The sequence below is a fragment of the Ursus maritimus genome, unplaced genomic scaffold (genome assembly GCF_017311325.1).
Source record: "Ursus maritimus isolate PB19 unplaced genomic scaffold, ASM1731132v1 scaffold_19, whole genome shotgun sequence".
NCBI classification, from domain to species: Eukaryota; Metazoa; Chordata; class Mammalia; order Carnivora; family Ursidae; genus Ursus; species Ursus maritimus.
The window spans coordinates 55,063,494-55,088,258 of NW_024424341.1; the positions used below are offsets into that span (position 1 = coordinate 55,063,494).

Here is a 24,765-nt window from a genome sequence, read left to right on the forward strand (position 1 = left end):
CGTGGGTGCTCCGTGCGTCCGGGGACCAACTCCCAGAAAAACCCGGACAGCGAGGCTTGGGTAACTTTCCAGGCTCCCTCTCTTTAAAAAAAAAAAAAAATTGTTTTTAAGATTTTATTTATTTGTTTATTTTAGAGAGAGAGGGAGGGAGAGCACAGAGGGAGGGTGAGAGGGAGCCCGGTGTGGGACTTGATCTCAGGACCCTGAGATCATGACCTGAGCCAAAGGCAGACGCTTCACCCACTCAGCCACCCAGGCGCCCCTCGCTTCACTTTTTAAAAATGGCTCCTAGTTCGTTAAAAAAATGAAGATGTGTCAAAGCTTGTTGAGTACGCCTGAAACAGTGGTATATTCACTCATTAACCGATGAAGGCTGGAATCCACACAGCCCATCAGGTGATGCGATCACCGCTGTCACAGACAATCAGGGGGCTCGGGAAAAAGGAAGGATTTCTTTTTTTTGTTTTTAAATTTTTTTAAAGATTTTATTTATTTATTTGACAGAGACAGCCAGCGAGAGAGGGAACACAAGCAGGGGGAGTGGGAGAGGAAGAAGCAGGCTCCTAGCAGAGGAGCCTGATGTGGGGCTCGATCCCAGAACGCCAGGATCACGCCCTGAGCCGAAGGCAGACGCTTAACGACTGCACCACCCAGGTGCCCCAAGAGGATTTCTAGTGCCCCGTAGGTTGGCCCAGGCATCGGGTCTCGAGCATCCATGAGGCAGAAAGTGCTCCTGGGAATGCCCATTGATCGGAGGGGGAAGCCGCCTGCCGGGCTCCACGCAGCCTGCATAGTTTCCATGGGGCCCTTTTTAGTAAATGCAGTGAGAGGCCAAAAAAATTGTAATAGGATCTCTTTTTTTGGTCGAAGAATAAGATACCCCAGGGGTACCTGGTTGGCTCAGTTGGGGGGGGGTGGAGCATGCAAGTCTTGATATCGGGTCTGAGTTCGAGCCCCGTCTTGGGGGTAGACTTTACTTAATAAAAAAAAATTTTTTTTAAGATTTTATTTATTTATTTGACAGGGAGAGAGACAGCCAGCGAGAGAGGGAACACAAGCAGGGGGAGTGGGAGAGGAAGAAGCAGGCTCCCAGCAGAGCAGGGAGTCCGATGCGGGGCTCGATCCCACGACCCTGGGATCACGCCCTGAGCCGAAGGCAGATGCTTAACGACTGAGCCACCCAGGTGCCCCCCCCCCAAATTTTAATACCCCAAATAACTTCTGTAACTGTGTTTGTGTCCATATCAGGCTTTACTGAACAAAGAGAGACAGTGAAGGCTGTGTTGGGGGCTAAAGAGGTAGGGGCAGGAGCGCCGCCAAATCCTGGCTTCGTGACTTGGCTTTCTGACCTCTCTGGGCCTCAGTGTCCTCATCTGTAAAATGGGGATAATAGGATCTGCCTTGCAGAATACATGTAAAGGGCTTCTAACAGCCCCTGGCACCTAGCAGCGACCTGGTTATGTAGGGAGTGGGTGTTTGTGGGTCCAGACCACAAAGACGGGAAAAGATCACCACCCCATGATAACGTTTGTCCACTCACATCAAGTTGTATGTGCGTATAAAGAAATTAAGTAGAAACACTTTTTAAAAGGAAAATTGTAAGATGAGCCTCTCCTTTCCAAGCTGTCCTGCTTCTGGACCTCCCAAAAAAACTCGGACGAGAAAACTGAGGCGCAGAGAAGTTAAATACTTGTCCAAAATCACGCCTCCATGAGGGATTGATGTGGGGGGGGGGGTGTCTAATGGCAGAGAGGACACTCTTGATTACTATGCTTCATTGCCTTAGAAGAATGGATCCGTGTAGATGATAGAACAAAATATGTTATTAATCGGAAATAGCAAAGTGTGGAACGTGCGCGTTCTATCCCTTTACAGCAAAGGCACGGGTACCGCCCGGGAGCTGCTTCCACAGCCGACTGGCGGGTGCCACCCAGACCCACTGCGTCAGGGGCTGCCTTGTAACGGGGCTCGGGCGATTTGGATGCGTTCCCATTTGTGCGTTACCATTCGAGTTACTGAAAAAAGAGGAACTACACATGTGGCTGAGCAGCAGATGGTTTCCATTGTGTTCCAGTGAAGAGAGAAAACAACACTGTGGGCAGGAGTCTAATCTCTGGAGGTCGACCTGAGTTCAAGTCCTAACCTCTCCCCACCACCCCCTCCTGGCTGTGTCACCTGAGGTGGGTCACTCAGTTTTTTTTTTTTCTTTTTAGGATTTTATTTATTTATTAGAGAGAGAGAGCACAAGCAGGGGGAGCAGCAGAGGCAGAGGGAGAGAGAGAAGTAGGCTCCCTGCTGAGTAAGGAGCCCCATGCGGGACCGGATCCCACAACCCTGAGATCATGACCTGAGCTGAAGGCAGCCCCTAAACGGACTGAGCCACCCAGGCGCCGGGATCATAATTATTTTTATGGACAGATGAAGAATGTCCATCTCAGCGGCACTGGGGGAAAGAAATGAAAACAAGTGGGCCAAGTAGGGTGGGACGGACACGAAGCAGTTTAATGGCAATGCTAGTTCTAGCCAGGAAAAAAAAAAAAGGAAAGAGAGAAAGATGTACAAATGATTCATTTTTCCCTTCAACCTCTAAGCTAGAAGCCTTCCCAGTGTGTGAGTGGGTGGCCCCAGAGGGCAGCCTCACTCCTGCGTAAACCTTACTTCGGTTAGAATAAAATCTGGCTCGTAGGCATGCTCTCCGTTGGGATGGCCCCTCTGCGCATGTGCCGCGTATCCCATCTCCTTGCATTTGGGACTTAAATATACGTGATTTTTGTTCCCTCCACGGATCTTCCAGGCCCCAGGAGAATATGATCTCCCTCGTTAACACCTGGCAGAGAGGCCCTCTCTTCGTTATGTTTATTTAATTCGGTTTACAAGGTGTTTTTCTGACATGGTGCTATCTTCGAGCAGATATTTATAACGTTTGTCGAACATATATTGTACATTTAGAATTTAAAGACTATAAAACACATCTTTCAAAAAAAAATAACACAGTTCATTCTCTTTCTTTTTTTCCCTGGATAAAGGCTTTGGACAAACAGCAGGGTTAGTCACCAGCCAAGGCTTTTCTGCCCACATGACATTTTCCAGACACCAGCAGGAAACATCAGCCTCCATGACATGCACGGGAGAAGCCTCACCTGACCTTGTTTTGGTGCATTTCATTTATGAGTCTTTTTGAAAATGCACATCTGTACCGCTGGGGTCAGATTTTCATCTGCGGAACATTCTAGAAAAGAGGAATAACATTTATTTCACTGCTGTACTCTGTGTGACTGTTTTTTAAAAACGTTTGTTAAAAATCCTGGTGTATTTAACACCTGTATGGAAACGCACCCCAAACGGAAACATACAGTTTAGCAGATAATTACATAGCAAACTCCGGGGATACTAGAACCCATCAGGAAAAGCCCAGAACTCCCTCCCTCCCCCAGGGTAAATAATATTCTCTTCTAGGATAAGCAAAGCTTGATTTTTCTATAGATAGGTATGCTTATTACCAAACTGTGTATTTCTCAAGCCTGCAGTATTGACCCTCTTATGTTTATGTTAATGCAATCTTACTATATGGATTCTTTTGCTGTGTGGCTGTTTTTCAGGAAAAATAAATTAAGTAAAGAAAAAGCACACGGGGGCCCCTCGGGTTCTTGGCCACGTTTCCTCCCTTGGAAGCTCGTTCCCCTGGATGCAGAGTGTAGGCAGCTGCTGGACTGTTGGCCAGGAGGAGACTTCATTCAGCGCCTGCAGCTGGTGGCTGAAACCCGAGCCCTAGCTCAGAGGAGAACGCTTCTCCTCTCCCTCCGCAAAATCCCAGGGTTTTGTGTTTATTTCCAGAGAGGGGGAGGGAAGGAGCTCAGAATGGTCCCCGGGGAGGAACAGAGGGTTGCCAGGTCCGTGGTACTGAAGCTTGAGTCTGTATTTTAGATTCCTGTTCAGTGCAGTGAAAATGCACAAACCAGATACTCTTGTCTTTTAAAAACATCACCATTTCAAACACGCTGAGAAGTTACTTCTGAATCCAAGCCACGTCGAAATCGAAGGGCTCCACCCGCCCGCGCATGTCCACTCTTCATTTGAAATGGCAAAGACTGGAGAAACTTACAGATCCATCCGTAGCTAATGAATCTGGCAGAGACTGTCACCCATTATTGGCCGTGATCCATGGTAAGAAATATATTTTACTGTGACCTACGACACACACACACACACACACACACACACACACACACACACTAAAACTTCCTAAAACATATTCCCATGTGAGATGAATTTAGATTATTTTGTCTTTTGTTTCCATAGGGAAAACTTGAAATATACCAACAAGACACGTGGGGTCTGATGTAGGAGAGAAGATTAGGGTTCAAAGCTGACGGCCAAGAAAGAATTCTTGAGATGTCTTTGGTGCAAAAAGGTGGGTTTTTTTTTTTTTAAGATTTTATTTATTTATTTGACACAGAGAGAGAGAGAGCACAAGCAGGGGGAGCGGCAGGCAGAGGGAGAGGGAGAAGCAGGCTCAGCACTGAGCAGGGAGCCCGGTGTGGGGCTTGATCCCAGGACCCAGGGATCATGACCTGAGCTGAAGGCAGATGCTCAACCGACTGGGCCACCCAGGCGCCCTGAAAAGGTGGTTTTATTAAAGTACAGGGACAGGACCCGTGGGCAGAAAGAGCTGCACCGGGGTCCTGAGGAGTGGCCCATTATATACTTTCAAGTTGGGAGGGGGTTAGAGAGAGCGTAAGTCTCTAAGGAATTTTGGAAGCAAGGTTTCCAGGACCTTGAGGGGGTTCGCTATCGTGGGAAAAGGTCATGTATTACCGTCTAATAAAACCTCAGTCACGAGCCCCTTCAGATGTATATCGGTGGGCCGTATGCTGGGGGGGGGGTTGAGATAAAGGAAATTTCCAAAGGAATTTGTATGCATTAAAGCAGACTCACAGGATTGGGGTGGGGAGGTCAGCCAGGACTGCCGTCTGCCCATAGCAAAGTATTAACCTCGAGGCAGCTGAGTCCCTGGAGGAAGGTCGCCCTGCCTGTTTCAAGGACGTGTCAATGGGCTGTAGGTAGTAAGGGAATTTAATAATGTTTCTTCTGCCTCTGTTTCCCACATCAGGGTCTTTGCTGGGGAATGACTCGTAGTCCCGCGCACGTTTCCAGGCGCTCTGATCCTCCGGGGTTTCTGCGTCTTGGAGCTTTTTATGCTCCAGTAAATTGTAAATAGCAAAGCGATGTAAATGCTCCTTGTCCGCAGACAAGCGAATTTTGTTTGCTGGAGGTTTAGTTGATTTCCCTCTTCCCCTGGCGGAAAAGCCAATTTTCTCCATAGACTCAGGAAATTCCTTTCAGCATTCCTCAATGAATGCCTACATGTCTGGTGGCCCTTGGGGTTTGTCCTTTGAACTGGTTGTACTATCTTACGGAGCTGTGGTAACTAAAATGCTTGACATGCGTCCGTTTGGTGGTTGTACGAGAGTCATGATTTTACCTTTAAGAACATGGCAACGAAGTTCTCCCTGCAGCATGGACTTATGGGAAATTTTTATTTCCATCTTTTCAGCATTTGTTCAACTCTTCCTAATAGGGATATGTTGCTTTTTTTTTTTTTTTTTTTTTTTGGTATTCTATCATCAGATAAAAATGCTCATTCAGGGGCGCCTGGGTGGCTCAGTCGTTAAGCGTCTGCCTTCGGCTCAGGGCGTGATCCCAGTGTTCTGGGATCGAGTCCCACGTCAGGCTCCTCCGCTGGGAGCCTGCTTCTTCCTCTCCCACTCCCCCTGCTTGTGTTCCCTCTCTTGCTGGCTATCCCTATCTCCGTCAAACAAATAAATAAAATCTTTAAAAAAAAAATGCTCATTCGTACCTGCTTCCCTCTGGCTTCCCCCTCCCCCAAAATCAGGAAGAGACAAAACTAAATGCTCACGAAAGCATTTGTGTCATTTCTTGGATAATAAAAAGGGATGACAACGGACACGTTCTGGCACACGCCAGGCCCCTGATTCATCTGCACTGTCTCCAAAATCCCCAATGTCCCACTTTCTGGACAGAGAAACTGAGGCTCAGAGAGATGGGGTGATGTGCTCAAAGTTTCACACCTCTGAGGTCACAGAGCCCAGATACGAACCTGAGCCTGACCCAAGTTGTCTTAACCAACATCTCAGTCCTCCTACCGGCTTGCATTACGTGTTTGGAGAATTTATGGCAAATCCATCCAATAAACACATCCCCTAAGCCCTTTCTCTGGTCCGGCCTGTGCTGGGGACACAGAGGGGACCAATGACAGCCCCGGCCTTGCACTCCCTGGATTCACAATCCTGTGGGGGAGAGACAGACCCATCTGAAGACAGTGGTGGCCCTGAGTGGGCAGAGGTGAGACAAAGGAGCCTAAAGGGGGCACTGAACCCAGCTTAGGGGGTCAAGGAGGGCTTCCTGGAGGAGGAGGTGAATAAGCTGAGATCTGAAGGATGAGGATGTGTGGTCCAGGTCAAGAGTGACCAATGCTTTGCAGAGAGAAGCCCAGGGGGCTAAGAGAGTCCACAAAAACTTGCAATGAATGTAAAAGCCCAAGCCAAACAACAAAAGTACATTCCAGATCCTCTCCATAACTACCCTAAGGTAATCACATATTTCAGGCCTGGTCCTGAGGCTTGGTATCAGAATGGTGGGTGGTAGAACAGAGGAGCATCTCTGATGAGAGCAGCCATCAGTCTGTACCAGGCCCAGCCCTGCTCAGGGGGCTCTTCAGATCTCCGTCCTTCCTGTCTCCTCTGCTCAGTTTCAGAGCCAATGTCACTAGGCTGGCTTTATATCCTCTTTGCTTGGGGTCCAAGTCCCCAGTTAGGGGCACAGGGGGCCAGACAGATGCAGGTCCAAATCCTGGCTCCCTATATAAACTGGATTGTAGTCTCTGGGCCTCAGTATCCTCATCTGTAGAATGGGTTCATAATCTCTATTCAACATGCCTACTGTAAGGGTTAAATACAGACCAGATCACACTTCTGCTCAGATCAGCGCAGTGGCTCCCGTGTTCCTCTGAGGAAAAGCCAACTCCTCCCAGAGCTCAACAAAACCCTGGTCTCTTCCCTCTCTGGCAACCTCTCCCACCCTCTCCCCTTCCCTCGATCTGCACCAGCCACACTGGCTTCCTCGTTGCTTCTCAAACCGCTCACAAGCTCTGACCTCAGGGCCTTTGCACAGGCCGTTTCCCCCACCTGGAAAGCCTTTACTGCGCATATCTCTAAAGCTCATTCTCTCCCTTCATTCAGGTCTCCATTTAAAAGTCACCTCCTCAAAGAAGCCTTCTGTGACTGCTCTCTCGAAAATATACTTTCTCATCCCTCTCCGCTGCCTTATTTTACTTTGTGGCACCTCTCATCTCCAACAGGACGTTCCATTTATTTGTTCATTGTTTATCTCCTCCCCAAAAGGCCACAGATTTTGTTTTGCTCACTGCTGTACCCACAGTGTGGGAACCATGCTTTAAAAATAATAGCAGTCATTTTATATTACACTATACGAATGTATTAATATGCTAATGATGATGGTGGCGGCGATAAGTATTCCAAGAGCCCCTCGGCACGTTCAAGAGCTCAGCCCCACCCCGGAGTTCACCCCCCTTTCGCTGGATCCCCACACACCCAGCAGCCAGGCCCACATGGGTTTTCCTAGAAGATGGCTCTCATTGGCTCTTCCCATCTGGTGATTTTTCCAGCTGGACCGTTAGGGAGAGGGAATTCAAGAAATCCGCCGGGAAAGTTCGCCAGGTTAAAAAAAAAAATTGTTTGTGGTAAGGCCGGATGCAAGCAATGGAGTTTGGTGAAAACGTACGTGTGCTGGGGGAACAGCGAGGGGATATAAAGAAGGCTGTGTTAGTGGCAACCACTCCACACTCCATGTGCCTGGGACCCCCGCTTTGGGAGAGATCAGATGGGACGTTTTCCTGAGAACGGCCACACACAGGACTTAGGGCCACTTGGAGTGACTGGCCTCACTGCCTGGCACTGGGAAAACCTCCTCCCGAGGCAGAGGGAGGGCGGGAGTTTCTGCCCTGGAGTTGACTATTTACCTGTCTACACTGATGAGTAAATGCTCCTTTGTTCTGGCTTTTTCCCAGGGCTGCAGACAGAGGCAACCTTCTCTCTTTCTCCCCCCCCCTTCTTCTAAGATTTTATTTATTTATTTGATAGAGAGAGCACAAGCAGGGGGAGAGGCAGAGAGAGGGAGAAGCAGGCTCCCCGCTGAGCAAGGAGCCCGACGTGGGACTTGATTTCAGGACGCTGGGATCATGGCCTGAGCAGAAGGCAGACACTTCACCACCCACGCATCCTTCTTCTACTTCACCACCCACGCATCCTTCTTCTACTTCACCACCCACGCATCCTTCTTCTTCTTTTTTTTTTTTTAAAGAGCGTCTTACTGTCTGGCTTTAGTTAGAATTACACTGGTTGTCCAAGTGACCTGTTCCATTTCCAACCCAGGACACGTACATTTATTCACTTAACAAAGAATGATTTAATGTCTCTCTGTGGTAAACACTGTCTAGGTTCTGAGAATATAATAGCGAACAAGACAGAGAAGGCACCTACCCTGGGGGGGCTTACATTGTCATGAGGAATACAGTTTTAGGTAGTGTAAGCACCATCTTTAAACCACTCCAGGGGCTGCTTGTTACGCAGCAAATGCTAACTGATACAGTAATAAACCAATGGAATGTGGTAGTGACTTTCATGAGTGTGTGTGAGGGGAAAACTACTTTTCCTAGGTGGAGTTTGGTAAGACTTCTTAGAGGTGGTGACATCTGGACCAGTTTGGAACAAGAATGAAACCCACAAAGGGCCCAGGAAACAGCAGGTGCAAACATCCTAAGATAAGGATCACAGAAGACCATGGCTGAGAAAGACCTATGAACAGAGAATGGTTCCACTCAAGTTGGGGGGTAGGTGGGTGGGGAAACTGGCACCTAGGTGCTCTTTCTGGTATTATTCATACCTTTGTTCACTTAACTAAATAGTTAATAATGACAGTTCTAACATTATGAGAAAAACTATTTAAATAGAGAACACATATTCTTTTGGTTAAATATTTTAATAAAGAGGGATGGGGCGCCTCTTTCTTCTCAGTTAACAACATGAATTTTACCCTTAAAAGTTATAGAAGGGGGGGCGCCTGGGTGGCACAGTGGTTAAGCGTCTGCCTTTGGCTCAGGGCATGATCCTGGAGTTCTGGGATTGAGCCCCATGTCGGGCTCTTCCTCTGGGAGCCTGCTTCTTCCTCTCCCACTCCCCCTGCTTGTGTTCCCTCTCTCGCTGGCTGTCTCTCTGTGTCAAATAAATAAGTAAAAATCTTAAAAAAAAAAGTTATAGAAGGGGGTACATGTTATGAGAAAGATTAGGATTAAAACAATAAATCATGAGACGCCTGGGTGGCTCTGTGGGTTAAGCATCTGTCTTTGGCTCAGGCGCTGATCTCAGCGTCCTGGGGTCGAGTCCCCAGTCGGGCTCCCTGCTCAGCAGGGAGTCTGCTTCTCCCTCTGCTCCCCCCCTTCCCCCACTTGTGCTCTCTCTCTCTCTTTCAGATAGATAAAAATCTTAAAAAAATTAAAAATATAAAATGCACAGACACAAAATAAAAACCCGAAGGTGAAACAGAGAGGAAGAGGATTGGAAAGGTGACCCCAGACTTTAAGTGCAGAGATGGGTGGAAGGGTTGGAGCCAGCGGGGATGTGTTGTCATGGAAACCACAGCACTGACTTCCATCAAAAGGGCTTCAAAACTATTTTTAGATCTGCTGGTAATCAGGGTGGCTCCTTGACAGGAGAGGGAGCAGGTAGCTGACTCTATTTGACACACCTGCATGCTCACCCACCCACCCCTACACGTACACACACACACACACACACACACGCATATGTGTGTGTCATTGTACATTTACAAGTATATATTTTATATTCCTTCTGATATTTAAAAACATTAATTTTGGGGGCGCCTGGGTGGCACAGCGGTTAAGCGTCTGCCTTCGGCTCAGGGCGTGATCCTGGCGTTATGGGATCGAGCCCCACATGAGGCTCCTCCGCTATGAGCCTGCTTCTTCCTCTCCCACTCCCCCTGCTTGTGTTCCCTCTTTCGCCAGCTGTCTCTATCTCTGTCAAATAAATAAATAAAATCTTTAAAAAAAATAAAATAAATAAAAATAAAAACATTAATTTTTTGTATTTTTTTTAATTTTTAAAAGATTTTATTCATTTATTTGAGAGAGAGAGCACAAGCAGGGGCAGGGGCAGAGGGAGAAGCAAACTCCCCACGGAACAGGGAGCCTGATGTGGGACCTGATCCCACGACCCTGGGACCCTGGGATCATGTCCTGAGCCAAAGGCAGACACTTAACGGAGTGAGCCACCCAGGTGCCCCAAATTAAAATTTTTAACCTCAAATATTTATTTATTTATCTTCTACTTATTTTGGAGCACTTAGCAATCTGCTTCTCTGATCCATCCCTGCTTGATACCCTCACACGCATCCATGCAAGAAGGGGTTAACTCAGCAGGCCTGGGTTGTCCCGTCCTGCACTTCCCAAGGAAGTGACTGGCTCTCCACCAGCTCCTAGTTAACCTCTAAACCCTTGGAGAATCCTATAGGAACAATGTGCCATTTGCGCTGGGGGCCGAACACTATCACTTTGACCTCTGGAGTCGCTGGGGGCTGAGTCCCTAAGCTCAGTCACACAGGTGTTCCATGCCTATGTGATCGACCCAGAAATAAAAATCGTGCCCACCGGGGCTCAGGTGAGCTGTCCCACTTGCAATACCCTGTCTGTGCCGTCACCCATTGCTGCTGGAAAAAGCCAACGCTGTTCATATGACTCCACGGGGACAGACAACTTGGAGCTCACTCACGCCTGGTCTCTCCTGGACTCTAGCCTATCTACTCTTTTTCATTTGCTGATTTTAACTGGTATCCTTCGGCTGTCATACACTCTAACTGTGAGTACAATCCCTCTTCTGAGTTCCATACACCCTAGGAAGCCACTGAACCTGAGCGCGGTCTTGGGGACCCCCCCCCCAGCATCTTAAACTCAACATGGCCCAAATTAAACTTGTGATTCGCCCTCTCCCCTCCACCCCAAATGCGTTCTCCGCCAAACCTTTCCCATGTAAAGAGATATGGCATCACATTCCTAGTTGCTCATGCCAAAAATTCGGGGGGCATTCTTTTTTTTTTTTTAAGATTTTTATTTGTTTATTTATTTATTTGACAGAGAGAGACAGCCAGCGAGAGAGGGAACACAGCAGGGGAGTGGGAGAGGAAGAAGCAGGCTCCCAGGGGAGGAGCCCGATGTGGGGCTCGATCCCAGGACCCTGGGATCACGCCCTGAGCCGAAGGCAGATGCTTAACGCCTGAGCCACCCAGGTGCTCCTCAGGGGGCCTTCTTGCTGGGTTTCCCTTGCACTTTACATCCCACCCATCAGCAAAAGAGTAAGGCTTATTATTATAGCATATACAGTATTTACCCCAAAGCACGCATGTCCCGGGCATACAGCACGCTGAATTTTCCCAGTCTGAACACACCCATAACCAACACCCACAAAGAGAACGAGAACGTCACCAGCTCTCCTCCCCCTGGGAGTCCCACAGTTCAAGTCATGAAGACATTGCCCAGGAAACCACTGTCCCGACTTCTAATAGCATAGATTGACTTTGCCTGCTTTTGTCCTTCATATAATAAATGGGATCATACTGTACATGCTTTTGTGTCTGGTTTCTTCGGCTTAACATCATAGCTGCAAGATTCATCTACACCGTTGTGGGTGGTTATAGCTCATTCTTTCTAATCGAGGAGTATTTTATTTTGCGAACATGCCACAATTATCCATTCTTCTGTTGGCTGGCATTCAGGTAGCTTCTAAATTAGAGCTATTATGCATCGTGTGGCCGTGAGTATCCTCACCCATGGCTTTTAGTGAACACATTTCTTTTTTTTTGTTTTTTTAAGATTTTATTTATTTATTTGACAGAGAGAGAGATAGCCAGCGAGAGAGGGAACACAAGCAGGGGGAGTGGGAGAGGAAGAAGCAGGCTCCCAGCAGAGGAGCCTGATGTGGGACTCGATCCCAGAACGCCGGCATCACGCCCTGAGCCGAAGGCAGTCGCTTAACGATTGCGCCACCCAGGCGCCCGGAAGTGAACACATTTCTGTTGGGATATGCGTCTGGGACTGGAGTTCCTAATTTGTAGAGTTTTCATACATTTTGCTTTAGTAGCTACAGCGAAAGAGTTTTCCAGAATTTACATCATCACCAGCTATGTACCGGTAGGAGAGTTCCAGCTGCTCTTTTCCTCATCAACGCTGGGTGTTTTTGTACTTTCTCAATTGATCTATTCTCGACCAGCAAATTTACAACAGCTCCCTGTGTTAACGTTAGATCTCAGTACGAGTTGCCAGAATTTTCTAATGAGAACATCCCATTTGGTAGCAGATAGGCCATACCCTCTGGCTACTTTCCAGGGCCCACGGATTCAACCACCCCAGCACAAACTCCAGGTCACTCGAGAGAGCATAAAAGAAGAAATCTGCTCAACAGTGGGAAGGCCCCTCAGAACTCCTGCGGTTACAATAATAAAAAGAGCTGGCTATGTGCCAGGACCAAATACACATTTTGACAAAATATTGAAAGGCTGAGTATCTGGTCCCAGGCAAAGATCGCCATTATAGAATAAACCTTAGGGAAGATAGGAATCAATTGGAAACGTTATCAAAACCTTTACATTTGTATCACAATTTTATTTTTTGAAAATGTAGTCGCCAGTGTAATTTTGTAGCACAGATGGCTACTAGCGGGCTTCTCTGGTCTCTCTGCCACACATTTATGATACTAAATGGCTGGTGAAGGAACAAGACATTTTTGATCAGCGTTGTTGATGTTGACATGGCACCAAACTGCCAAGATTTCCTTCTTTGCTAAAAGTAACTGACCACAGTAGATAATTTATTTCCTCTTCAACTCACAAGTTGGAAGATCTGGTTGGTGGTGATGATGCTATTTCATTGAAACAATCCCACAGAACTGAAATCCCATGAAGGCACATCTACGAGCACTGCCTGAAAAAGCTGTTTGGGGGAATCTTTTGGGGAGCAGACTGAAGGTTGTTGCTTTCTTTTCTTTTGTAGTAATGCTTTCTCAGTCCTCATTGATCTCGCTGCATTTCACCTTTGCAGGATCTTCCAATGATCTCTTGCTGCCTAATAGGCAACCCCAAGACTTAGCAGTGTAGACAACTGTTTCGTTACATTCATTGACTCTGTGGGTCAGGAATTCACACAGGGGACAGCAGTGATGGTTTGCTTCTGCTACATGATGCCTGGGCCTCAACTGGAAGATGTAAATGGTTGGGGAGTGAGTCAAATAGTTGGGAGCTAGAATCATCTAGAAGTTTCCTTACTCACATGTCTGGTGCCTGGGCCGAGATCATTTGAAGGTTGGGCTCAGCTGGGAATTGTTGACTGGAGCACGCATATGTGGCTTTTCCAGTTGGCTTGAGCTTCCTCACAACATGGCAGCCAGAGGCTAGTTGACCTTCTTACTTGGAGCTCAGGGATCCAAGAATGAGAGCGTCCCAACAAACAAGGAAGAAGTGGCATGGCCCTTTATAACATGAGCAGTCACACAGATTCCCTTCCGAGATGCTCTTGGCCCAATCATCTCCCTTTGACCACACTCTCTATTGATTAAAAATTTACAAGTCTGCTCAGATTCAATGAGTGGGACATAGATCACCACCTTTCGATAGGAATATCAAAAAAACGTACGGCCATGTTTTAAAACCACCGCATGATGATACACATTCATTCTTCAGCTGATTAAAAGAATTTCCACAGGTCAAGCCCATGAGATTTTTAAACTCTAGTTATAGCTAGAGTGTTTATTGGAATGAGATATTGAGATTTAACAATTTGAATGACATGTCTTTTTTTTTTTTTTGCATGAAATATCGTGAGAACTTGGGCGATCACACCCATATTGCAAGATCAAAGGATCGATCACGCCCAAGTTCAGGGATGCAAGAGATGACAGCGGAACATGCATTTGGTTATTTGGTCTTGCAAAGGCCCCAATTCCAAAATGGAATCCAAATCACAGATTTTGGTTGAATACTCAGGCCAAAATTGTACTTTGCTGCAGCTTTCATATGTGATATCCCCGAACCTTCAAAGTTCTGATCAGGAAGGTTTTATTGGTATTCCTTTTAGGGAGAAGAGCAAAGAGCTCGGAGAGCTCAAAGTGTCTGAGGCTGCGCAGCCAGTCAGCGGCATTGCTAGGTCCTGACAGCAAACAGCGACTCACACTGAGGCATTGAGAAGTGTTTCATTAACTATCAACAAAGGCGTGCACCTGTGGGCAGCAACCGAGGAAACCAGCAAGGAGAGGTGAGGCACTATCCCAGGCTTGAAGGGCACGTGGGGCAGAAGGGGGGAGTTTCTAGAAGCTCCTGGATATTTCTGGAACCAGAGTAACTGCGGCCGAATGACAGAGCTGTCAGGAGCTGCGGCTTAGTTAGAGAAACTCAGAGGGGATTAAAGCTGCTCTTTCCTCTCGCCCTTAGATTTCTGGTGGCTCCCAGGAGTCCGGTGGGCTGAACCCAACAGAAAGGCAGATGGTAGGAGGACTAGTTGGTCACCATCATAGAAGTCAGGGCATCCACCCTCCCCCCCCTCCCCCCCAGTGCCCGAGGCCCACGTTGAATTGAAAAGCGTGGAAAGGATGCGTCTGGAGGGAAAATCGGAGAATGCGTAGACCCTTTGCTCCGTGAACTCCTAAACCGCACCCCCACCCCCTCTCTCGCGCTGGGCTCCCCAGGCCCGAGGGCGCGTCGCCAGTGCAGGCCAGTTGCCATGGCGACCGCTGGAGCGGCGCGGCCGCAAGTGCGCAAGCGCGCGCTGCGACGCCGGCCTCGGCTCCGCGCAGCTGCCGGGATCCAGGGGAGACGGCGCGTGACCCGCCGGGGCCGAAGCGGGGGCGGACGCTAGCTTCTCGGCCCCTTCCGCCGGGAGCGGCCGGCCCGGGTGGGCCGAGCCGGCGCCTGGCGAGCGGCTGCATCCCGGCGGCCCGTCCTTGGCGCGATCCGACCGGACGGCCGGGGGCGGGGCTGCCAGATCCCTGCCGGGCGAGCCCTGGGCAGTGCCAAGCGCAGTTTTCGGCCGTCGCAAGACACGTGTGAGCACCCGGGTCCGGGTTTGGGGAGCAGGGCTTGGGAAAGGGCGAGGCTGCCTGCGGGTCCGCCGCGCAGGGGGCAGCCGAGACCTCTGAGCCTGGTGGTCTTCTGGGGAATCTGACCTCCCTCTCCTGTCACCTTGCAGGATTAATATCTGGGGACTGCTGCCTCCCTCGTCCACCTTGTAGACTGTCGAGTGCACGTGGGATTAGAGCCGCTAGGTGTCCGCCACCATGGCCATGAACCTTCTGGAGGACTGGTGCCGGGGGATGGAAGTGGACATCCACAGGTCCCTGTTGGTCACGGGCATCCCCGAGGACTGTGGTCAAGCAGAAATTGAGGAGACTTTGAATGGGGTCCTCTCCCCGCTGGGCCCATACTTCGTGCTCAATAAGATTTTTCTGAGGGAGGAGAATGCCAAAGCTGCCCTCATTGAGGTCGGAGAGGGTGTGAATCTCAGGGCCATACCCCGGGAATTCCCAGGAAGGGGGGGTGTCTGGAGAGTGGTTTGTAGAGACCCCACCCAGGATGCTGAGTTTTTAAAAAATCTGAATGAATTCTTGGATGCCGAGGGGCGCACCTGGGAGGATGTGGTCCGCCTCCTCCAGCTCAGCCACCCCCCACGGCCCCAGAATCAGCCCCCAGAGAACTGGGCAGAAGCTCTGGGGGTGCTCCTGGGGGCAGTGGTGCAAATCATCTTCTACATGGATGCCGAGATCCGCGGCCGCGAGGAAGCCAGGGCTCGAGAAGTGGCTGATGCCTGGGCAGTTTCGGAAGCCTCAGCCCCAGCAGTGCAGAGAAAGGTCAAGAAGGAGCCAGGGCGGGCTGCCGAGGTAGGTTCTGCTTTGAAGATGGAGAATCCCGACGGCTGGAATGACCCGGAAGACGAAGGTGACCCCCCCAAACCTCTGGTTCGCCGGGCTGGAGCTAAAAGTCGCTCCAGGAGAAAGAAGCAGAAGAAACCCCCGAGGCAGGAATCAGTGCTCTGGAAGAAGCCCAAAGGCCACCATTCCAACAGCTCAGCCTCCTTGGAGGATCCTGCGGCTGCTGGTGCTGAAAATATGGAGGTCTCAGAATCCATCAGGAGCAACAGAAAGCCCTGTGTGAAGCAGGAGGAGTCGGCTTTGAAGAAGCCTGTGGCAAATTGTGCCTGGAAGGCTCCCAGCAGCCCGTCCCATGATGCGGGCTCAGAAGCTGTGAGCCCTGGGGTCGCTTCCCAGTCAGACCAAGATGGCGGCCAAGAGGGCCCCCCAAAGAAGAAGGCCATGGGCTGGGCCTTGGCAAAGAGCCCTGCCTCCATGAGAAAGAAGAAGAAGGTGAGCTTGGGCCCTGTTTCGTATGTCCTTGTCGCTTCAGAAGATGCCAAGAAGAAGCCAATGATGGCGAAGAAAGGGCCGGGTTCAAGAAGAGATGGCTCAGTTCAGAAGGCCCTCCAAGGCCCCCAGCCGGTGGCATTACCAGCCTCAACGTCTCGGGGCCCAAAGGCCAAGCCAGAAGGCTCTCCTCTTGCCTCCAGGGGTCAGAATGAGAACAGAAGTCTTTTGGGTTGTGCCGGCAAGCAGATGAGTGGGGAACCAGAGCAGGAGCGGCAGGTGGGCGCCCAGGCGCTCAGGGGCGAGGCGGGCCGGGTGGTGCGTGAGGAGGAGCCCAGTGCAGCGGAGGGGGCGGATGACACACCAGTTGAGGTTTTAGAGGGCGGGAGCCCTGACCTCCCTCCTAGGAGCCCCTGAAGGCCAACCTTGGGGACACCTATGAGCGGGAGGTGGCAAAGCAAACCCCCACCCCTCCTTCGTTGGTGAGTGTCGCTGTGGTAGCCTCAGGTCGTTCTGCCACTCCATCCGGACCCAGCTCCCTTGATAAGAACTGAACCGTTTGGAGTAATAACATTGCTCCAGGTCGATGGCTTTGAGGGTGGAGTTTTCTGGAAGTCTGATTGTGGGATAGAAATGTTCAAGCACTTAAAAGACCCAAGGAAGTAAGAAAAATTCCAAATGACACCTGCTTCCTTCTTGAGCTCTTCTAATTTATCCACGGAACCCAGAAAGCTTCGATTTGGGGGACCACCCATACCCAATGAGTTGAAAGAAGACCAAGGAAGAAGTATCAGATGGGGAACAAAGGTTTTTTCCTTATTGAATGAACCCTGACTTTTGACTCTTAGGGACCCAGTTTGGAGAGATGGAAAACCACGCGTGAGCTCTTAGGTGGGAGAGAATAAGGGAGGGGGGTGCACCTCTCTGCTCTTTTCTCTGCCAGGCCTGCTTTTGCCCTCCCCGACTCCCCTGCAGAGGCTGGAGAGTCGCTAAGCAGACTAGGAAAACCCTAGAATATTCACTTTTCATACATGCGCAGGGTTCCTGTTCCTGTTCCGCCTTTCATCCTCATTGCTTCCTGGCGAGTGAGCCGACCTCTGCATGCAGGACCTGGCATTTTCTCCCACCTTCTCTGTGTTTCACCCCCGGGAAGTTAAGCGGAGATCTTCAGAGCGGACCTGCCTTCCTCGCCCCTTCCTGCTCTTCCTTCCTCACCCCTTCCTGCTCTTCCTTCCTCGCCCCTTCCTGCTGTTCCGCTTCTCCCTCCAGTTAACTAGCCAGAGGGCAGGAAGGTCCCAAGAGTTCTGGGGGACAAGAATGTGCGCTCAGGCTTTGAAGTGTTGGAGTTGTAGGTTCTGTGAATAAAAATGGTACTTGGATTCCCATTTGGGGTCAGATGGTCTTAGGAGGCCTGTGGGGAGGAGGGGTGACTGGGAGGGAAGGACTCAGGCACTCCTGGCATCCCAGCCCTAAGGCCATCCAGCGCCACCACTTGAAGACATGAGGACGCTTCTCACGTTATAGTAAGAGAGGGAAAAATTCTGAAAAAGTTGGCTGTTCATTTCCGTTCTCTGAATAGACTAGCGTACCATGTGTCCTCTGTGTGTGTGTGTGTATGTAGGGGGAGGGAGCAGGATACCCAATGCCAGTGGTTCTCAGACAGTGTCCGGGAGGCCCAAGGCATGCTCAAAGATGTAATCCGAATCTATTTTTTTCATGTCTTAAAAACAAAAACAAAAACAAAAAAACCTGGAGCTTGAACATGTCGTAAGCCAAACCAGTCACCTAGGAGACGATCAGAATATTACCTTGGGTTCCTAAGTGAACTTGATTTTGTGCAGCTCTCCAGTGAGTTGTTTCTGCCATCTATTTGCATATAGGCGATCTTGTACGTGTGGCTGATGAGAGAGGTTGCAAGTGGGCGAGCTTGGGTCCCGCGCATGCCCTGTGCTGTACCGCTCCGGAAGAAGTTTCCCTCTGTAATTCACACGCTCCTGTTACACGCTGTGATTTTCAGCTGTATGATAGCACGTCAGTGTATTCACGTGGCGCCCAGTAATAATATCGTCGTCGTGCGGCGTTTCAGTGCTTCGATGTGTCCAGGGGCTCTCTTCTGACTTCGGTTCCTGTGCTTGGCAACGTGAACAGGTGTTAGATGTTGTTAGTAATTCCGCCTTGAAAATAAACGTCTCGTGACAATTTCAAAAACCTGGATGAGTCTTCACTGAGGACGGCTTGGGGGAAAAAAAGAAACCGGTTTCCGTTTGCAGCTCTTCCTCCCTATCCATGCGCATCGAGGTCTTCCATTTGTATGAAACAAAACCCCAGCACGCTGGCCTCTCAAGGTAAGGAGAGCCTGGGACTCCCCAGCACCCGGTTTCAAAATCGGGTCCATTAGGGCTTCATTGTGTTAACAGATGGCCACCATGATGAGGGAAGGTAAACATGTATGTTACAAAATAAAGGGTAGCAAATTATCTGTTGACACTCTTGTAGGTGAGGTCATGGATTATTTGAGAAGAGGGTCCCTCCAGTGAACAACACACACTGTCCTAGACTCCCAGCCTGGCACGAGCTGTTGTCAGTCCTGCAAGGACCGTCCCTTTTCCATGACAAGATGCCTTTGGGGTGTCCTCTTTGCTCTGCGGTCTGCCACCAACGCGAGAGGATCTCCTGCAGATCTTGGGGTTTCTAGAAGTTTCGAAAACAGGTAACTGGTGACGAGAGTTTATCTGAAAATGTTATTTCGGTTTGAAAAGCAGCTGGAAGAGGAAGACCCTTTCCTCCCCTCTCCTCAGACAAACAGGGTTTTCAGCTACAAATTCCGTTTTCTCCTGCCCAGCCCCCCCCCCTGCGAGGCCCTCCCGAACCCTAACCCGGGGTGGCCACTGCATCAGTCACCTGGGGACTTTGTTAAAAATGCCTTTCCTGGGCCCCACCTGCTGAGTCGGGATCCCTCAGATTGTTATCTTTACTGGGAACCTGTCTCTTCCACAGTTTCTCCTGAGAATTCAACGCACACATAGGTTGGAGGGAAGGAAGGCTCCTCCAGGACCAACATCGGGGTTTTCTGAAAGGTCCGTGGAGATGGTCAGGGAGGGAAGAGGCACAAGAGACCAACAGGGAAGCTGGCATTTGGGGCCGGGAGTGAATGAGGTGCCAGGGGAGAGGCACATAGAGAACCCGGTAATGGGTTTATCGATTGCGTGCTTTCCCCTTTCTCCCCCTATGGAAAAGCCATATCTGGCCAGCATCTTTAAGTACCTCCCAAGATGTAGTCAGTCACTCGCTCTGGTTTGCCCAGGCTGGCAGTAGAGTCTGAAAGGCTGACTTGGCCGGAAGCTGGGAGGCAGGGAGAACACCCAGGGATGGGGCCTGGCCAGATGCCGGGAAGTCGGCTGTCTGCAGGGAAGCCTCTCAGTCCCTCTCTGGAAGGGGGCAGCATTCTGCTCAGGGCTGTGCTGGGAGCAAGGCCCCGCCGTTACCATTCCTCCGGGGGACACGGGAGTGATGCCAGGAGCTTTTGCGTTCACCACCCAAGGCCCCGAAGGCAGTGTCCCCGCCATCCGTGCGTTGAGTCGGCCCCGAGGTGTGGGGCATGGACCCTGTGACAGCCAGGAACCAGACAAAGTTTCCTGCATTCTGCTGGGAGGTGGCCGGCGCATATCGAGCTGCGTGATCCCGAAGGGATGCTGAGTACTGTGCAGAAATACACGGCGGGAGAGGGTTCGGATGAGTGAGTGTGTGTGTGGGAGAGAGCGCCGGCTGTTTTGTATAGTGGGCAGGGAGGGTCTCTGCGAGGAGGTGACGTCTAACACACCTGCAGGAGGTGAGGGAGTGAGACAGGCAGCTGGTTGGTGGTACAGCGTCCCAGGCAGAGGGAAGCGTCTGCACGAAGAATGTCTGGTGCTTTTGCTAAAAAGCGAGAAGGAGGCGGGTGTGGCCAGAGCAGAGGAGGAGCGAGGAGGAAATGAGGAGGTGAGGTCAGGGCCGTTTGGGAGGCTGATCGCGAGGGACTTGTGGGCTTCGGAAAGGATGGACTTTGGCTTCAGTCTGAGTGAGTCGGGAGAATTGGGGGCTTCTGAGCAGAGGGTCGTGACCAGACTTAGGTTTTCACAGGCTGCGGGGACGGGGGGCATGAGGCCAGAGCTGGAAGCCCAGTGAGGAATGAGGTGACCACAGTAGTGATAGTGGCCGGGCCAGGGGCTCACAGGGGCTCTAGAAAGAGCTGTGCGGTACGTGCTGGATGGCAAATAGGTAAAGAATGAAGATGTAGGTTTATTATCCATTTATATTTGATAATCGGTGAAATGCACAAATCTTAAGTGACCTGTTGGATGAGTTTTGACAGGAAACGTACCGTCCGCACCATTTTTAAGTGTGCAGTTCAGGGGCACCGAGGACATCCACGTTGTCGTGCAGCCATCACCACCATCGTCCACACGACTCCCTTCATCTTGTAAAATGGAAGCTCTACATATAACAATGATTCCTCATTCCCCCTCCTCCCAGCCCCCAGCAGCCACCATTCTCCTTTTTTTTTTTTTTTTTTTTTTTAGTGAGCTTTGTGCCCCACATGGGGCTCGAACTCACAATCCCAAGAACTAGAGTGGCATGCTCCGCCCACCGAGCCAGCCGGGCGCCCCACCGCCATCTACTGTCAATCTCATCACGTTGGCTGGTCTGGACACCTCCTGTAAGTGGCCTCCTACAGTGTGTGTCTTACTGTGACCGGCTTGTGTCACTGAGGATAATGTCCTCAAGGTTCATCTCTGTGGTAGCCTGGGTCCCAGTCTCCTTCTTTTTTAAAGTTGAGTGACAGTCGTCGTGGGGATATAGCACATGTCATTTATCTATTTATACACGCGTCTGCTGAGGGGCATTTAAGTTGCTTCCCCTTTTTGACTGTTGCCAGTCGAGCTGCTGCGACCGTAGGCATACAAGGTAGCCTTTGGGTTCCTGCCTCGTGTTCTTCAGGGTACGTTCCCGGGTGTGGAACTGCTGGATCCTACGATAATTCTATTTTTATTATTTTGAAGAAATGCCATATTGCTTTTCATTGTGCTGCCTTGGTTTTAAAATCCCAGCCCAGGGGCACCTGGGTGGCACAGTCATTAAACGTCTGCCTTCGGCTCAGGGCGTGATCCCGGCGTTATGAGATCGAGCCCCACATCAGGTTCCTCCGCTGGGAGCCTGCTTCTTCCTCTCCCACTCCCCCTGCTTGTGTTCCCTCTCCCGCTGGCTGTCTCTATCTCTGTCAAATAAATAAATAAAATCTTTAAAATAAATAAATAAAATAAAATCCCAGCCCAAGGATGTCCTCTACAGTGCACTTACAGGAGCAGGGGAGCTCAGCCACGTGGCAGAAATTTCTCTCGCCCACCGGCTTGTCTGCTCCGGTTTCACTGCAGTAATTATAGAAGTGAACCTGGAACCAACTTCACCAGCATAATCTGGCTCTATAGCTGATTTTGTGCCAATTGTCAATTGAGGGGTTCTCCTAATACCCCTTTGTGGGAAGGATGTAAGCCGTTGTTAGTGTTAAAAATTCAACACCAATAAAAACCCCAAACTACCATTATTCTTCCAAGCCTTAGGATCTGTTTAATTTGAGCATTTCCTGTGATTGCAGAGTGAATCGTTTAACATGTTTTTTTACAGCTGGAGTAGCCAAGAAAATTCTAGAACAGACAAGGAGAAAGGGTGGCCTTGTGGGTTATTAAAAGATATTATACAAATATGTCCTGAATCCGCAATCACAGAGAAAGCGGTAGAACAGAAGAGCAAATCGGAAACAGACATGGATTTGGGACATTTCGTTTGGTGGTTTTGCAGATCAGAGGGAAAAGAGAGATAATTGAATAATTGCTTTTGTGCTGGGGGTGGCTAGTTTTCCCTATGAAAGATGAATTTGCTAGATCAAAGAATAAAATATTAAAAATAACAGTTGTAGGGGCGCCTGGGTGGCGCAGTCGTTGGGCGTCTGCCTTCGGCTCAGGGCGTGATCCCGGCGTTCTGGGATCGAGCCCCACATCAGGCTCCTCCGCTGGGAGCCCGCTTCTTCCTCTCCCACTCCCCCTGCTTGTGTTCCCTCTCTCGCTGGCTGTCTCTGTCAAATAAATAAAATCTTTAAAAAAAAAAAAAATAACAGTTGTAGAAGAAAATATAGATGAATTCATCCATCATTCTGTTGTGAGAAAGGCTTTTCTAAGCAGGATATAAAAAGTAAGGGCCATGAAAGGAAGAAGATCAAGTGTCAACACAAACATTTATTATTTTTTTTAAGATTTAATTTATTTATTTGAAAGAGAAAGACAAGAGTACAGAGAGAGAGGAAGAGGGAGAAGCAAGCTCCCCACTGAGCAGGGAGCCCGATGCAGGACTCGATCCCAGGACCCTGGGATCATGACCTGAGCCGAAGGCAGACGCTTCACCCACTGAGCCACCCAGGCGCCCCAGCACAAACATTCGAAGCCACCTCATGACAAATGTTACTATAAAGAAGACGACAAACGGTTCACTTGGAAAATATTTCCACTGTACGTCACAGCAGAGATCTAACTTTTTTTTTTTTAAGATTTTATTTATTTATTTGACAGAGAGAGAGACAGCCAGCGAGAGAGGGAACACAAGCAGGGGGAGTGGGAGAGGAAGAAGCAGGCTCATAGCAGAAGAGCCTGATGTGGGGCTCGATCCCAGATCGCCGGGATCACGCCCTGAGCCGAAGGCAGATGCTTAACCGCTGTGCCACCCAGGCGCCCCGAGATCTAACTTTTAAACTTTATCAACCACGAATTCAAATTAATAAGCAAAAGACAAACAACCTCATAGAAAAATGGGCAAAGCATCTGAACAGGCAAATTGCAAATGAGCGAGGGATCGGCTGAAAAGTGAGCTCCGTACACTCTTGTTGCGATCAACGCAGTCAAAACAAGGTAGCGTTTGCCACCTTTGGGGCAAACCTTTCTACACTGTATGTATTCCCTGTGACGAAAGTATTAGGACAAAGCTTCAGAGAGCCTATCTGTTTGCTTAAATTGGGGCCACATTTCTGGATATTTTCTTGATCTCTGACAATTGCAACTAATGTTTCCAAAGAACACTGGTCAACCTGTGTTAACAAAATATCAATCTGGTGGTGCTACTGGGGTGATTAATTGCCTTTTTTTTTTTTTTTAATTTCCCCACGTTAAAAAAATATCACGTCACAGACATTTAAAAGCACCCAAGCAAATGCATTATGTAATCCAAACAAACATTTGGTAGTGTGGTCAGTTGAACTCATTCCCCCATAGATAATGCAGTAATGTTTTCTGTCCACCTCTGCTTCTAGATTTGAGCTTTTTGTGGCAGAAAGGGTGCTGGGGAAGACCAGAGAGCTCTGGGGTCGGCGCTAAAGCTCACCGCAGGGCACGTCCAGGCCTGTGACGCTGTCCCCAGGGGTCCCGGCTCTACCCAGCGCGTGTGTCCTGCTCAGTGAAATGTCAGGCACGGCTCCCACAGATCCGGTCCTGGCTCTCCTCCAGGCCTGATGGCCGTGTACCAACAAGAGAATGCAGGGCAGGTCTCAGCATGGCAGCATGGCCTTAGGGATCATCTTGGAGCTCTGTGTGAGACCGGCATTTCTCCTGTGACTTTTGCAATTTGGGGGAAGACAAGGAGTGGTCCGAGGCTTAGTGTTTCTATTACGATACCAAGTTCCTGTGACTCCCACTTTCAAACTTCTGGCTCCATTTCGCCAAAGCCATATCCTGGCTCTGCCAAGCAAGATCTTGAAAAATTGTTTTCCTATGGGAAGACATGGAAATTTCTGGCAGAAAAAAAAAAAAAACATACTAGGTAGGGGTGACCACATCATGAAAAAATATGTACGTAACACATAAAAATGTAAACTTGCTGTACATTTAGGAGTGTAGAGTCTGTGATTTTCACCCCTGAAAAGAAAGTGAGGGGGGAAAAAAGATAAACCACAACCTGGGGAAAATATTAACAGCATTATATAACAGACATGGGCTAATTCATTTACCAAAAGCTAAAAGGAAGTAAGAAGAAAATATACAAAGGCCATGAACATGTAGTTTAGAGGGAAAAAATCAAGATGGCTAATAAGTGTGTGAAAGGGACACTCAAGCCCATGTCTATATAAGAATCAAAAGCAGTGAATTATATGGGGGCGCCTGGCTGCCTCGGTGAAGCACGTGACTCTTGATCTAGGGATTGTAAGTTTGAGCCCCACGATCGGTGTAGAGAT

The 24,765-nt window shown here is 49.4% G+C and overlaps 1 protein-coding gene across 1 annotated transcript; it reads left to right on the top strand.

Annotated features, from left to right (window-relative positions):
• Positions 1–15,049: 15,049 nt before the first annotated feature.
• Positions 15,050–18,107, top strand: PNMA8A (PNMA family member 8A). Its single transcript, XM_008684484.2, has 2 exons — positions 15,050–15,203; positions 15,347–18,107. Exon 2 carries the CDS (start codon positions 15,435–15,437, stop codon positions 16,929–16,931), a length of 1,497 nt encoding a protein of 498 aa, XP_008682706.2. The 5' UTR covers positions 15,050–15,203; positions 15,347–15,434; the 3' UTR covers positions 16,932–18,107.
• The last annotated feature ends 6,658 nt before the right edge of the window (positions 18,108–24,765 follow it).

Coding starts and splice junctions, on each gene's coding strand:
- PNMA8A (XM_008684484.2), top strand. CDS start 15,435: ATGGCCATGAACCTTCTGGAGGACTGGTGCCGGGGGATGGAAGTGGAC.